The 17,374-nt window shown below is 26.3% G+C and overlaps 1 protein-coding gene and 1 long non-coding RNA gene across 9 annotated transcripts in view; one reads left to right on the plus strand and one right to left on the minus strand.

The window, feature by feature from the left end:
* Positions 1-275: 275 nt before the first annotated feature.
* LOC122718424 lies at positions 276-894 on the minus strand. Its single transcript, XR_006347378.1, has 3 exons — positions 800-894; positions 558-600; positions 276-446 (listed from the first exon to the last, which is right to left on the minus strand). It is a non-coding gene; the product is annotated as an uncharacterized LOC122718424 (long non-coding RNA).
* Positions 895-1,612: 718 nt separating this feature from the next.
* The window catches only part of LOC122718425 (dystrophin, isoforms A/C/F/G/H), a 420,738-nt gene continuing 404,976 nt past the window's right edge, over positions 1,613-17,374 (plus strand). For 4 of the 8 annotated variants that reach the window (XM_043943440.1, XM_043943444.1, XM_043943448.1 and 1 more), the window contains exons 1-13: positions 1,613-1,737; positions 2,317-2,407; positions 13,662-13,723; positions 13,807-13,899; positions 14,360-14,437; positions 14,508-14,600; positions 14,737-14,826; positions 14,916-15,114; positions 15,201-15,349; positions 15,467-15,862; positions 15,928-16,569; positions 16,647-16,769; positions 16,864-17,343. In XM_043943440.1, the coding sequence (XP_043799375.1) occupies positions 2,317-2,407; positions 13,662-13,723; positions 13,807-13,899; positions 14,360-14,437; positions 14,508-14,600; positions 14,737-14,826; positions 14,916-15,114; positions 15,201-15,349; positions 15,467-15,862; positions 15,928-16,569; positions 16,647-16,769; positions 16,864-17,343 (2,496 nt within the window). In that variant the 5' untranslated portion in view covers positions 1,613-1,737. Of the gene's footprint in view, positions 1,738-2,316; positions 2,408-4,295; positions 4,332-5,571; positions 6,254-8,764; positions 9,015-9,375; positions 9,608-13,216; positions 13,237-13,661; positions 13,724-13,806; positions 13,900-14,359; positions 14,438-14,507; positions 14,601-14,736; positions 14,827-14,915; positions 15,115-15,200; positions 15,350-15,466; positions 15,863-15,927; positions 16,570-16,646; positions 16,770-16,863; positions 17,344-17,374 lie in introns of those variants that run through there. The other 4 variants (XM_043943446.1, XM_043943441.1, XM_043943442.1 and 1 more) reach the window with 4 other exon arrangements.

Below are 17,374 nucleotides of genomic sequence, written 5' to 3' on the forward strand. Positions count from 1 at the left end.
ACTCAAAATAATTACATATTGTACAATAAATTAAAATATAATTTTTATTTTTTATATGTACATGTTAAGATGAATTAAATTCTGAATAAACAATTTTATTAAATAAAATGAATAATTAATCCATTATATATAAAATATTTATTGTATTTCAAATATAATTTATATTAAATACAGATAAAATGATATTTAAATTATTAAATGAGAAGTTATAAACAAAAATTAAATCTTTCGTGTAATATTTCAAAAAATAAATATATATATATTCTAGACATATATATTTTAAAATTTATGTTATATTTATTATTATAATATCATTTGTATACAATATATGAATATATGATTACATATAAAATTATGTAAATATTAGTAAGTAGGTGCTGGTTGTTGCGTGAGTAACAAACCGAATCTTCTTTTTAATGTTATTCTTTCTCTTGAGTATTTATCTTCTGGAGAAAATCGAGCTATAATCATTTTCTTATTATTATTATTGTTATTATATATTTTATGAAATATTAAATTATTTCATCATTTTATAAAATAAAATAAAATCTATTTACCTGGATGGGCTGATAATGTCGGTTTTCCATTTGGATCAATTTTCTATGAAACAAAAATAAAGAATAAGGTTATAAATATAAGATTATAAATATATATTATATAAAGCAAAAAAATTTAATGTTTTCATTTGTTAAAAGAGCATAATATATAAGTAGAAGAAAAGAAATTCATTTTGGATTTTGGAGTAATAAATATATATAAAAATTTAATAAAATAAAAAAATGTATTTCATATTTATTACTTTTAATGTGTATACTCGATTTCCATCTTCATTTAAATAATACATTAAATACATTTTTGTATTTTAATTTTTATTTAAATTTATATAACTTATGTTTTATGTTTGTTTTTAATTTCAGCCTCGTGGTCAATCGTTTTTTCTATACAGTTTTGACGCATGCGTAGAATGTATCGAAAATAACTTGATCGATTACGCAGATCGATTCATGCGATTTTAAATTTAAAAACTTTCAATTAATAAAAAGAATCAAATTAAGATAATTTAATTTAAAAATAACTCTATATTTTAATAACAATTTTTTAAAATAAAAATTAATTTTAAATTTAAATAAAGCGTATTTAACAATATAAATTAAAAAAAAATAATTTTAATGATTAAATTTCATATTTCATAAATTGCTATTTAATAATTTAATAATATTTAAAATAATATTTTTTCATATGTATTTTTACGTAAATTATTTTAATTTTTAGTGAATTTTTTATTTATTTTATTTATTATTTACAAATTGTTGTAAAATTTTGATTTCAAATAACTGATAACAATTTTATATTATATTCAATTTTAATTTTAGCTATGTTGATATTATACATTTTGAATTGATAGTGAATGATATTTTTTCTACTAACAGAGAAGAATTTAAATATAATTCGTGCTTGTGTCTCGTGGATGAAAACTCTCATCGTTCATACATGCAACTAATAGATCCGTGGGTGTAAAAGTTCTGACAATTCTTCTTACCAAAGTCGACATTCAAACACGCATGGTCGATGTGACGAACCATCAGATAGTCACAATATAGAGTGTTACTTCCGTTGACAAGTAAATCATTGTCAGTGTGAAACGAGTATTGCCCGTAACAGTATATTTAGTCGTAGTTCTAATCATAGTTCTCGTTTTTATAAATATTTTTCTAATGTTTCTCGACGATATTTAAGGTACTTATATGTTTATAAATTCATGTTCATGGAATGATAATTTACGATTTGATTTAATTTGCTATTGTTATATTTAATCATTAATATCTAATCATTAATACGCATATTAATTTCATTTATGATAACTTAATTTAAACAGTAAAAATGAATTGAAAAAAATTTTTTTAAATGCAATTATATAATTTTTATATAATAAATTTCATTTATTTAATTTTATATATTGATTTTATTATCGTTTCTTATTTTTAATAATTTATTCAACTTAGTAAGAAGAAATTAAAACATATATTTATTATTAAAAAAACTATTGACATATTTTAACTTATAAAAAGTTATATTTATTTAAGATTGAAATTATGTTTGAGAAAGTTTACTCAAATTGCATTATCTATAGACATTTTATCCATAAAAAATAATCATATATTGATATTGATATATTGATTAAAACTAACGTGAAATATTGATTTTGATTGTAGTTTGATATATTGAATTATAATATTATATATAAAAAATTCTATTTTATTATAAACAGAATTTTTTTTTCTAAACATTCACAATGAAAATTGTATATTTTTATAGATGCAACCAAGAAAAATTCGTTGGATTATTCAAATTGAAGAAAATCCATGGCAAGGTGAGAGCGTCGAGGAGCAAATTTCTTGCATTAAAGGTAATATCGTAATTTAAAATTGACAAAATATATATAATTTATATTTATGTATATATACATACATATTGTTTTATATATTTGTTTTATATATATATATATACATGTATATAAAACAAAAGTTTTTTATAACACAAAATTTTTTATAATTTGATAAATAAATAAACAAAATAAATAAAATAAATTTACTTATATAAATTGTTAATGGATTCACTAAAAAAATAAAACAAAGTATAAAGCACTTTGTTACATAGTATCGATAAAACATACATACTCTTCATTCATTTGCTAGGAAAACATACTTATTGGTGCTATATATCATTTACGTAATTATATATATAAATAGCAGTGATCAACACGATCACGTTTCATTCCACGTTTCACCTTGATCTGTAATATAAAAATATATAATAAAAAAAAAAATTATTACATATATATCCATAAGTAGTTTTTTATAATTAATATAATGATCGAACTATAGATTCATTAAAAAATTTTTTCAAATAAAAATTATTATAATAATATGCATATTATTATTATATGCAATGTTATTATTATAAATAAAAACTAATAAAAATATATTTAAAAGAAATCTTATGTATGTGATCATATTTTAACATTATATATTTTTATGAATTATAAATTATATTATCTTTTTTACGCGATTTAAATAGAATAAAACTTAATATCATTGATGTACATTATTATTTGATGAAATTTCAATTTATTAATTTCAAGAATATCTTGAACTATACTTTTAAACACCCAATATATTATAATTTAATAATTTATTTAATAATAATATTTCTATAATAATTATTAACAATAATAATTAGTAGACAACAATGATCTTATCAATTATTTAATAACTTCAAAAAATATTGATAAATCAAGATCCTCAAATTTGTTTTTATTTATTTTATTTTGTTTTTTTTGTTTTTGCTTTTTATCCTTGTTATAAGAAATATCAATTAATTCCTTTTTATATAGAAATAGCAGAAAATCTATATAAACTCTATATAAAATCGAATATTTTAATTTCAAACTATTAATTTTTTAAGTATTTTTTATATTAGAGAATTTAAAATATTTCGGGTTTATTTTTTTAAATACGAAAATGAAGACTGTATAATGTTTTTAAATCAAATATAGTTATATTTAATTTTATGTATGTGTTAATATAACATCAAAATTACTTTTCGATGTTTGAATAAATTTAATATTTGATGCGTCGGCGCTAACTTCCAGAAAGAAGATCGCCTACGAGACAAGCTTCTCAACCTTGCAGTATCGCGATAGACTGCACCGAAAGAGGTTCTTTACGAAATTCGTGCGATTATATTTTATCATTCTATTTATAAGAATTTCACTTATCCAGATTCAATTATGGATGTATTAATAATTTGTCTTTAGTAAAATATTCAATTCAAACTTCAATTCAAATGAAATTAATAAATTTTTAAAAACAGAACTACATAATGTTAATATATTTTTTAAAAACTATAATAACTACAAATTGAATATATTATTTATTAAAATGAATATATTTATTAAACCTATAATAAAATATTATTATAATAATTTTTAATAATTTAATCATAAATATTGAAAATTTGATTTATGATACTCTTCAAATTTTATATAAAAAATGAATTATAGTGTATAATTTACAAATAAAACATTTGAATATTTTAGCATAATTATTAATAAGAATTCTTATATTGAGTTGAAATATAGTTTTCAATATTATAAAAGAAAGTGTGATTTGTTTTATATGGTGCATAGCACATAGTAATATATAATATATACAATGATTTTAATAATCATATGTGTCATAAATTATGTGTTTTAAAATAAATAAGTGTAAGATATTTTCTGTGATTTTAAATGCAAATACAAGTGGGAAGAAGTATGGATGATGATATTTGTAAGTATATTAAATAATAAAATTAAATAATTAATTTGTTTATATTGTCATAAAAAATTTTTATTTCATTTATATCATTTTATTATTTATTATATTATTTAACAAAATCATGATAGATATATATGATTATATTATTATAGATTAGATGAATAAGATATATAAATGTGTGTGTGTGTGTGTGTGTGTGTGTGTGTGTGTGTGTGTGTGTGTGTGTGTGTGTGTATACATATATCTAAAATTGAACAAATTCGAAGAAGAAAAGACGACGCTGTGGGAGGTCTCTGATACAAAGATGTAAATGCATTTCCTAGAATTACACTAATCTTATTACATATCGATTTTGCTTAATTTTTAGACTATTGAATTATGGAAAATACATTTATTGAAATATAACGATTGGAATCTTAAAATTAAAATAATTATTAAAACATTTATATTAATTTAATTTTTTTTATTGAATTTATTCAGATTAGGTTACAGATTATTATTTCTAGTTTTGTTATACTAATTTTGATATTTATATGAAATATTATTTGTGAGATAATAATAAATAAAATCTAAAATTTTTATTGACCTATACGATTCACCTCTTTCTACCTGTTTCATTCTAATGTTCCGTGCGAGAGAGACTACTTCTTTCGATTTCTGAGATCCTGTTTACCTGTGATACATTGGGCCTTATGGTTCGCGAGAAAGAGCCTGGGGGCCTGTTTCAGTACTTGTAGATTATAATTTTTTTATTTTCATGAAACTTAAAATTATAATCAATTTTTTATAGTACGGTAAAGGCAAGTTTTTAATAAATTATTGATTGACATTTATTAATTTTCTATAAGCTATATCAATATATTTATCATATAATTATATACATGCTATTTACTTTATAAATGCAATGTTAAAATATAATAAAATTGATTTTTAAATCTATAATTTTGATTCAATAAATTATTAAATAATTTTAATATATTTTAATTAACTAATTGGATCCAAATTTTTAACATTCCTTTATATTGTTTTTTTATGTGAACAATAAATAAAATCTCACGATATATTAGGGAAAGGGAGAACCATTCAAAAATAAAGGAAAGAACAAAATAATCCATAGAAAGAAGTGAGACAAAAAGACATATACATTGCTAGAGGGCGGGTAAAAGAGGGGGAAGTTGGGCCTTACTTGTTCAGAACTCCGAGGTTGCCAGTTTGCTCGAGACTCGGCTGGTGTGTAGTTCGTTCGGCAGTTTATTGACGTTCATATGAAAGTAAGAACGTCTGTATTTTTTCCTTTTATATTTTCGACTTACGAATTAGCTATTGTTTATATTCTTTTCATCTCAATATTATTGAATATTTTTCTTTCTTTATCTCTCGCCGTGTTTGATATTTCTTCGCATGAAAAAGCAACGATACTGTGACTTCACATATAAGTTCCAATCAAAGATTGTAAAGGCATAAAAGAAACGCCATCGTTAGTAGTAATAAGATAAACAAGGAAGAGAGATAAAAAGAAAGAGAATGTGAGAAAAAAAGAAAAATCGCACGAGAAAAAGAGAGAGAAAGTTAAAAGTTCATGTGTGTAAGTGACGACGTATTTGCGCATACGGGTACAGTGGTCTTCTTGACAGTGTAGAATCAACAAGTGTCGCGTAAGGATCGCTGTTGTCGCGCGTTATGCGCGCACGATTCTAACCTCATCATCGAAATCGGTTCGAAATTTGGTTCTATTCATTTTATAGTTAACAATTGTTATTATTCCCAGTGTTAGTTTTTTATTCTTACATAGTGGAATTTGTGATAATCTGTATTTAGCATATTAATCGATGTGATATTTTGTGCTTTTCACTAACGTGCCCTTGGATATTGTTACGTCGCCGATTCAGTGACTGCGTCTCTACAAAATCTCAAGATGGAAGTCGTTTACATAGGTATGTCAGTTCGCAATTATGATTTTATTGTACGGAATCTTTTGAATATTGTTACTTTTACTTTTGATTGTCTTTTACGTTAAAGGTTAATATCTTAATTTATTTTTATTTTTTGATTATATCTTATATGTCATATAATATCTTAATATCTTGATATTGGCTAAGAATTGTCTGGTATTAAAAATTTTATTTGAAAGTAAGAAAGCCGGTAAGAAAATAAGAAATTTATTTGAAAGTAAATCGTTTATCTCGATTTCTTTTTAAATTTAGTTTATATTAAGCTATATTCAAGATTATATATTAAAGAATAATCAAAAATTTAACATTGTAAATATTAATAATCAATTTATTAAGATTAATTTTGTTGTTGTTAAAATTAATTTTTATATTATTTATATACATTATAATTTGAATAATATTTTTCATATTTATATATATTTGATAAAATTTTAATATATTTTATATATGAAAACTTAAAAAATATATAATAAATATAAGTATATATAAAATATTAGCTAAATTATTTCATTATTTATGTATATATTTTTCTATTCTCATCATCAGTGGGTAATGAGGTTATCTGTATCCTAAGGTATACTTTATCTAATCGACGAAATATTTATTCAGCATATGTGCAAAATGCATATATGTTATATGAAGAAAGAGGTATGGAACACGTGTATGTCAAGAATGATAACTGGACTGCGTAAGTGGCATCATTTAGATTAGAATGCGCGCTTCATGTAGTAGTATTAAATTCGATGAACTTATACATTGTATACGTATTTACTATTCATAAAATATGAAAGTTGGAATTTCGAGAAAACTATATACGTATAATTTAATTCAATTATATTTTCAAAAATGCAATTTTAAAATTTTTAATTTGATTAATTTTCATAATTTGATTTTTACATATTTGTTTTCTTTTATAATAATAAAAGAATTAATCTTTATATTGCATTAAATATATCACAGACACTTTAATAGGTTAATATGTATTTATCGACAGAATTTCTAATTACTAGGTATGAGAACAATGGGGTATTCTTGAGGAAAAGACTGAAATCTCATTCGTTAAATAATTCGCGTAAAATTAATTGTATTAATTGACTTATTAACGCATAAATGATTATATGATTGTCACGGTAATTAGAAGGCATAATTTCATTTTCTACCTGCTTAATTTTATTATGATGTAGCCCGAATTATCGTTGATGTAATAACTGTAATAACTCGTTTTTGATAAATTTATCACTGTTCAATTTTCATTATAAATTCAAAACTCAAATCATACATTTGTTAAAATAATAGATTCTTTGTTTTCTTCATTTCAATGAATCTATTTTAGTGATAGACAAAAATCGATTGTATATTTTTAATAGAAATATCAGTCCGCATATTCATTGCTCGTGTAAAATTAACTAATAAATTATAAAAATATGAATGATAAATTATGAATTAAATATGGAAAAAGCTTATGATTCTATTTGTTATCATGTGAATCATTCTTTAATATTATAATTTTTAAAATATTTTTACTATCAATCTATATACTGTATCATATTAAACTCAAGATATTTATCAAAAATTATAATTTTATGATGCGAATTTTATTTAAAATTTCCATAATAAATTTTTATTTAATTCAATTGGTTCTAAATCATTGAATTAGTTCCAATTTTTCAAATAATTAATTAATTTAATTAGTTTATTTCAAATAATTTCCAATTTTTTTGAGTTATTTTATTTCAATTTATATTTATATATTTTATTATAGTTTTTTTATTTTATATTTTATTATAGTTTGATTCTGTATAATTCCATTCGATATGAAACAATTGGACTTCTGGTTATCCAAATAATATTATTAAAAATATCTCAAGAGTATTATATTCTTTAAATTTATAATTTATAAATCTTATATTATATATTTAAATTTATAATTTACTAAAAAATATATGACTTATAGAAAGTTATGAATAAATATGTACAATTATCTAAATGTAATCTTTTATATATGGTACTAACATGAATTTATAATACTAAATATTTTATTACATTATATCTATAAATAAATCAATAATTTTAAAATGGATTAATTTAATATAACTCATGTAATTGATAGGAATAGGTTACGATTAATTGCTTCCGTATTCAAATGTTATGAAGTTTTTATTATATTCTATTAATTAGCATTTAATATGCGATATGTGTTCATTAATACTGCTGATAAAATTTAAATATAAATTCTTATCATTTTTTTTTATATATTTTTTTTTAAATATTAGACATCAAACATTATATTTATTAAATGCATTCATTATTAATATAATTTTTATATATTTACATATCAGACCTATTAAAAGATCTATTCTATTATATTTCTTTTTTCAATTTGAATGAATATTTGAATGATTAATTGTAATGAATATAATTAATATAGATACAAATAATTTTCGATATTATTATGTTTCATTAAAAATATAACATAAAATGTTTTATTCATAGGTACATGCTGAATTATATATTTATATGCTGAATTCAATAAAGAACAGAAGAAAAAAATATTTTTACGTCGATTATATTGAGAGATGACTGAAAATATACGCTGAATTGAACACATTAAATACTAGGACGCTAGTGTGAACATTACGCGATCCCATCAATTCATTTGACCTGTGAACTTCAGATGATGGTGCGTTTAGGGCCAACGACACGCGTTCCAAGTATACGCAGCAGAGAAGATGCAATCTTCGTGGTTGGTAGTCCTCGTTTCATTGTCATCTCGTTTAAACCATTATTCTCTACATTGACAGTTATCCTAGGCAGTTAGCTTGTTTGCAAAGTGCACGTAATGCTCCACTTGCTTTCAGGCTAGTGTCGATCAATGAAAAGGCGACACTGAATAGTTTATAGTCAAAAAGCGTTTAAAAGCTTTGCGACTTTTAAACCGCTAGTACGATCACAAAGAATAGACACGCAAAGTGCGTTTGAATGAATATATTGTTGGCCTAGATACAGTTTTCCCGCCTTTTTGTGGTTGTAGCTATTATACATAGTTAATTCTTACCACCCTTTTCTAAGTATATGTTTTCTTGATATTATTTTTTATTTTTTAGATGCAGTGTGATAGTAAAAGAATAGAAACATCGATTGACATATCTTCATAATTAGTGAAGAAAATAATTACAAAGTTGTGACTTCTTACGACTGTTCTCAAGTTCTACTATGAAATTACAAACATTAATCGTAGCTACTGTATTAAGTTAAGGATATTTATAGACCAATTTTCTGTCTTGCGCAAAGAATTAAGAGTTCTTCAACCGCCAGAGTGTTTACGACAAAATTAAGGTAATTTATCGTAAAACGACGATGCGCAATCTCTTTCTGTACGGCTAAGTCTTTATTTTTCGTATCTTCCTCTCTTCATTTTCTCGATATTTGCATCTTTTTAATGAAGAGGCGACATCGAGTGGTTTTGAGCATCTTGTTCAGAAGCCTTTTCGATGCTTAACGATCTAGCAAAAAAGAAAGAGAAAGAATAAGGGATAAAGTAAGGCGAACGTTCGAAAAAGAAAGAAGGGAGAGAATCAGGTTCAAGATCGTTAATTCCGACTTTGCCGAGGCAGTTGGTGCATTCAAGAATGATGTGTAAGAGCTCCCGCTCGACGTAGAATCATGACTCGATCTCGATACGTATAATTCTCCAGGAGATTCGAGCTTGAATATAAAGATACCTGTATGGAGAGCATTTCTCTTGCGAGTAGTAGTTGACTTGCGAAAAATGCTACGTCCTTGAGGTAACTGATACTCGAGATCATGCTGTGACAGCGATATTGCAAACCTAGTGCACTATCGATGGCGTAATGGTTATATATACTGATATAATCAAAAGATTACTATGATTGTAAATATAGATATTTCTATATCTAAATTATTTATTTAACTTATTTATATCTTATTTTTTTCTTTCTTTTTTTCTTTTAATTATTATATAATATAATTAAGAATCAGGCTTTGGAATGAAATATATCATACGATTATAGAGATGAGTTAATACAAAGAAATAATATATAATCATTCTTATTTGATTCATAGAAAAAAATGACTCATAAGCGCTTTTGTAAACGATAAAAAATCCAAGGTTTCTTTTTAGAAAGTTGGATAGGTGTCAGTGCAACGACATTACTCGTGAAATATTTGTTTCGTTGATTTACTCTAATGAATGTGCTTATAGTGGAGAAGAGAGCGCATGTTAGCGCGCATTTAGCTAAGTTTAGCGGTGGTTTCAGATGGCTGGCACTGTTTTCTCGGCGATGTATTATCGAGGCGTTAACAGCATTACGCGCTTCGAACTTGTGGTTCGTTCAACCCTTGTAATCGCGAGAAGGTAGATCATAGCAATTGTTGCAGATTCAAAAATCATTCGAGCAAGAATGAAATCTGTATTTAAATCAAATCAAATATTCGTTTATGTAGATCCATCTAATCCATCTAAAAATTAAACGATATATTTATATGTTCTATAATTTTATTCCATTTTTCGATAATGAAGTTTCAGCATTTATCAAAAGCTATGATTAATTTTATGTGATGTATTTCAATATAACGGCGTATGCAATATTTTCTCGCGTACTTCATACTTGACCACCGCTGTTTACATTAGTTGCTTTGAAAGTGAACCAGCAGATGTGCATGTGCGTATAAACACTTGAATCCAGCTTTGGGTTCCAGAAGACGTTAAGGGAATTTCGTTACAGATAGTTTGTACGACATGTGAATACAACTGTTTCATTTCTTGTAACTTCGATACATTCGTTCCGTATAGACTAATAATATATAGATATTGCGATATATATAATATTGCGATAGTTCAAAAATCAATAGATTTGAGAATGATTTGACATAACGGTTCCATAGGTCAGATGCATACTACTGATCGATTTCCTATATTTTACTGTTACAGTGATATATGGAACTATATTGTGCGAAATGTCGAGTCATAAATAATTCTGTATTTGCTTACAATATTTCTCTTTATATAGTTTCCATCTGACATGAATTAGAACGATTTCATTGCTTTCTTCAAACAACATTCAAGGGAAATTTGATTTATATTCATCGACAATATTATACATCAATCTTGCGATTTGAGTAAATTATTTCATTATTAATGTAAGTATAGATACAGTATTTAAATAGATGAATTGCATTTTCTACTATGTTTCTAATATCAATTTAATCCGACAAGGAGATAACTGATATCGATTAAGATTAAAACGACAATAAGTATTCGCGACAATGTTAAGATTCACGTTTTCCGTTTGATACTACGAAAGCTGAGTGACCTCGTCTCTGAAATTCCGTTATATTCATCATGTGCAATCATCTCTAAGCTTGTCGTCTATCATATATCTTCTTGTCAACAATGATTAAAAATACACAATTCTTTCGAATTATATATAAAAAAATATCTTTTTAAAATTCATAAGAAACTTATAATTATATATGAATAGAATGAATTCCAAATTCTATGTTAAAGTATTGGAATAGAAAAATATGTAGATATGTATATTCTAAACATTCAATCGACAGATAATCTTTGTTAGCATTATACAATTTAAACAAAACTTCCAGAAACGATAGAAATTCTTCGCAACCGGGCTCTAACCGATTTCTATCCGTGAATCATCATCATCCGTTATAAGTCGAGTTTCCAAGTGAGAAGATATTTTTAAACAACAAGTTAACTCATCCTCCCAAGTTAACGAGTAAATACCATCCTATTAGTAGCGTGGCTAACGTGTATCACCATCGAACAATCGTTCTAATGGTCGTTACTCCCGATCGCGTAGGATGGTCTATCGAGAGCGCGCAGGAAGTGGCGCGATGATTACGTGTTGTGATTGGATTTTTCTAACAGAAAACGGCGGCGATTCAGAGGAACGAGGCACGATCATCTCTTAAAGAAAACTGGTGGATCGTATGACGGTGCAAAAGAACTGGATGCACCATATTCGGAAGCGGCACGGTTTCGTAAGGAAAGGCTCCACGTTGGCCGATGCCAGGCCAGGAAAGACTCACGCTCTCGTATCTTACGGCATACTTTGCTTCGGCTACGTGATCGCCATTTATAATATCCCCCTCGGCTTCCCTTCGATTCTCTCCATTATCTTGTATGCCTTCGAATGTAAGATAAGTACGACCGTTCATTCATTCATTCATCGCTGGCCAGTGACGTCCGCGTGTTTGTTCCGTTTCTTTTCGATTTATTTGTTTGCTCAAATATAGGACGAAAAATGCATAGCTTTCTGGATCGATTAGCGCCAGGGACTTTGATAAAGTTCTAAATGATTAATACTGTACTTGCGATGTTGATAGACTTAATGATGTTGAGACGTTTCACTTGGCATTTTCACAATAATTCGAGGATATGTGATCGAAGGCAATGGTGATAACTTGAAATAGGAATAGATGATCTGGCAGATTTGTGAAGGATATAGGATATAGGATATTGTTCGAGTAAGAATTTATAGCATAGGTCGGTATAAAGCAATATGATCGGAATCTGAATATTCTGGTTTCTGGTAAAAATGCGTCTAATGTATGCGGTTGCGTCGGGTTTTGAAGGACTCTGTTTAGATATCGGAGAAACGAGTGAAAGACTGTTTTGATCAAATTACGATGAATCATTTGAACAATTTACCTTTGTAAGTTAAACACTTGTAATAAGTCTCTGAATTTTGAAGGATGATTAGTTATTCAAACTTCCTATATGTGTACATCTATAAAATAAAATTCTCATGACTCTTGAAAAATCGCTAGTCGTACAGAATCTAACCAGGTATTTAAGCATCATACTTATGACTTTCTGTTGGCCGACCTAAATTTCAAGAGTTTACTGCTGCATCTACCGGGGTCAATGAGTGTCAACGCGATAGATGACGAGACGTCGTTGCCACGTCGACAATAATTTCGCGGTAATGTCGAAATGACAATGAAACCACTGCTCTTGTTTTAGGAACAAAATATTTAAATCAAAATTCCTTGCTCTTTTTTCAGCCGAATCATCATAATAACTGTGAGATTTGAATTATCCTTTTCCACAAATTTCTCGAGATAGTTGCGAGAATTTAATACATTATGTATAATATTATCATTAATAATATCATTATCATTAATAATTATCGTATAATATTTTTATATGATATGTTTTCATTTGAAATATTATTTATTAATTTTTTTTGATTATCCAAAATGTAATTGTACAATTATTTAATTATTAAGATTGATATATCATTGTGTATAAATTTATTACATTAAATTATAATATAAATGCGATAAATTGGCTTAGATTAAGAATAATTATTTTTCGATTATAATATAATGATTAAATATGTTGCAGATGAGCGGGAAGATGTGCAAAAGAAAACGTTTGCAAAATGGATAAATTCGCAATTACTTAAGGTACGTGTCATGTTTTTAAATATAAGACAAAAATATAGGAATATGTTAATATAATCAAATAATAAATTAAATCTTTATCGCAGAATCATCACGAGCCGATTTCTGATTTGTTCGTTGACTTACGAGATGGCAATCGGTTATTGTCTCTCCTGGAAGTTCTCACATCTAAAGTCTATGTAAGTATAGTATTTTCAGTATAGGTGAATGATTACATAAACGGATAGGTACGATAGCTTGTTACGAGACATACATGGTATTTTTATTTTACGTCTGATGTAATCTTTTAAACATTCCGCTGACAATTATTTTTTTTTTAAATGCTTCTTGGAGTAGCATGTCTCGTGTTTACATTATGAGCTTTACGAATAGAATTCCAAACAGGTGCGCCTATCGAGCATTACGAATATTTACATAAAACTGCTTAAGTTATCTATATATAGTAGGCGTAAGAATATTCCGAGCGAAAAATATGCATCGTTCCGCATATTTATGCTGTTTTATGAATATCTTAAATCATTCGGAAGAATCGCTTTATTTAAATATTCCTTTAAATCGCACTACTTATAATTCTTTTTGATGATTTTCTATAAAAAAAAAATCGTATACCTAATCTTATAATCTATTTGTTATTTACAGAAAAGAGAACGCGGTCGAATGAGAGTTCATCATTTGAATAATGTTAATAAAGCTTTGCAAATTCTTGAACAAAATAATGTAAGTTGCTGATATTTAATTAAGAAACGATATTGAAAGTGCAAACTAATGTTTCTTGTCATTCTTCTAGGTAAAACTCGTAAATATTAGCAGTAACGATATAGTTGATGGGAATCCTAAGCTAACACTTGGATTAGTATGGAGTATTATTCTACACTGGCAGGTCAGTTTTATGATTGGATTAATTTGTCTAGAATAAAAATTATCAGTATGTTTTTATTGTTGTGTGTTATCATTTTTGTTATCTTATGTGATTTTTTTTAAGTCATTGTTTGAGACTAAATTAAATGTTTTCTTAGGTACATTACCATCTGAAAGATTTAATGACAGAACTACAACAGACGAATTTAGAGAAAACTCTTTTAGCATGGTGTCGTCAGAATTCACAGGTGAAAATATAATATCGAATTAAAATAATATCTTTTTTAATTTATTGCTGTAATATATGATAAAATTTTGATATTTATATCGTTTTTAGAATTATTCTGGAGTTGATATTAAAAATTTTACTACATCTTGGTCAGATGGTTTAGCATTCAATGCTATTCTTCATAAATGGAAACCGCATTTATTTGATTTTAATAACATAGCGCGTAAACATCCCAATGCTAGACTAGATCATGCATTTCGTATTGCTCAGGAACAATTGGGTATTGAACGTTTGTTGGATCCAGAAGGTAATATAAATCAAAAAAATCAAATTAATATTAATTTTACTTCTATATTACAATATTTAAAAATTATATATTGTATTTTATGACAGATGTGAATACATCGGTGCCGGATAAAAAATCAATAATGATGTACGTTATGTGTCTTTTTCAATCATTACCTCATTCTGGAGATGATATAGGCGAATTAGATCTATCAGTAGCAAGTGATAGTAGCCCGGTTACTACTCCGGGAGCAGAGGTAACTTGATTTTATATTATTCGTATAATTTATAAAAATATATATAAAATTTATATTATATTTATATATTTATTTATATTTAATAATTTATAATTTATAAAATAAAAATATTTGTAGAATACATTATCTTTTACAAATTTTGGAACACCAACATCACGACCGATGAGTCTTGCAACAAACGTATCGGTAGAACTTGGTGGTTATCAAGTTGCTCTTGAGGAAGTTTTGACTTGGCTTTTGGAGGCAGAAGATAAATTAAATCATGCTCCAGATCCTGGATCTACTTTAGAAGTATTAAAGCAACAATTTCACGAACACGAATCATTTTTGGTAGAATTATCTGGCCATCAAGATGGTGTTGGTGCTGTATTGGAAGAAGGTGCGAGATTATTAGCGGAAGGCGGTTTACATAAGGATGAAGAACACGAAGTTCGTGTTCAAATGTCATTATTAAATTCTCGATGGGAAGGACTTCGAATGCGTGCAATGGAAAGACAAACTAAAATTCATGAGGTGCTTATAATAACAATAATATTAATTTTATATATTATTAGTAAATAATTCTTTAATTACTCTAGGTTCTTATGCAAATGCAACAAGGTCAGTTAGATGCATTACGACAATGGTTAACAAGGACTGAAGATAGAATTTCGCGAATGGCAGCTATTGAATTAAATCAATCTGCCTTAGATGAACAATTGAAACAATTGAATGAACTAGAGCAAGATATTGAGGCACAGCAGGGAGTTGTTGATGGTATGAGAAATATGGTAGTTGTTGTGGATGAAGAAAATTCTGAAGCAGTTTATGCGCAAATGGAAGATCAATTATCTGCTCTCGGAGAGCGATGGACTCACATTTGTCAATGGAAAGAAGAAAGGAGGCAACGTTTGCAGGCTCTTTCTTCACTTTGGCAAAATGTTAATGATGACTATAAAAGATTAATGTCATGGTTGAATGAAACTGAAATTACTTTAAAACAAATGGAAGCAAATCCTGCTTCCGAAATTGGTGAAGTACTTGAAAGAATTAAAAAATTACAAATATTAAAAATGGATATGGATGAAAATCAAAGAAAACTAATGTCATTACAAGAATCAATTCAAGAACTGGAAGGACAAAATACTTCACCAGAATGTATTAATATACTAGAAAAAATCGAAAATTTGCAAGATCGATGGGAAGCAGTGGGACAAATAATGGAAGTGCAGACACAAAGGGTAACATAAAATTTATTTATTTTCTATATATTATTTATTTTCTATCTATACAAAAAATATTTTTTATGTAATATTAGATAACAAATTCGGGATTTGAATTCGATCTGAAGACTGAGAGGGAAACAACTGTAGTTACAGGCAATGAATGGATGTCGGAAACAGTAACAAGTATCGCTTATAAAGAAGAAATTACTGCAACTGTATGTTTGCGAAAAATTTTATAAATTTTATAAAATATTTATTACATGAATTTATATTTCTTATATTTCTTATATCTATTGTTTTTCTTTTCAGTCTACACCTCATAGTGATTCAAAGAAACGTCGTGTAGATAGTACAAATAGACATGAATTTGAGTCAGCATTACATAATCTGTATAAATGGCTCGATTATGTTGATTTAGAAATTGGACGATCGGAGGGAGTATTTGACGAATTAAGTATCGAAGAAAAGAAAGTTGTTTATAATGATACAATTGCTGATATAGAAGCACATAAAAATGATTATGACAAAGTTTTAGAATTGGGGAAGCAACTTCTCGAAGAATTAAAAAATGCTAATGAATCGATTGAAACAGATGAAACAAAAATTAAAGATATACAGAATTGTTGGATGGCAACTAATAGTAGACTTGAAGAAATAAGAAATCGTATAGAATATCTAGAAGAAGTAAAAAAATTTCGAACAGAATTGGCTAGTTTGAATTTAATGTTAGATAGCTATTCTAAATGGTTTGATTCAAACAAAGGAAACAATCAAGTGGAACCATTTAGAGTAATATTGTTTTGTTTCTTTAAAATACTTT

The sequence above is a fragment of the Apis laboriosa genome, unplaced genomic scaffold (genome assembly GCF_014066325.1).
Source record: "Apis laboriosa isolate Shangri-la unplaced genomic scaffold, ASM1406632v1 scaffold63_cov154, whole genome shotgun sequence".
Lineage (NCBI taxonomy): Eukaryota > Metazoa > Arthropoda > Insecta > Hymenoptera > Apidae > Apis > Apis laboriosa.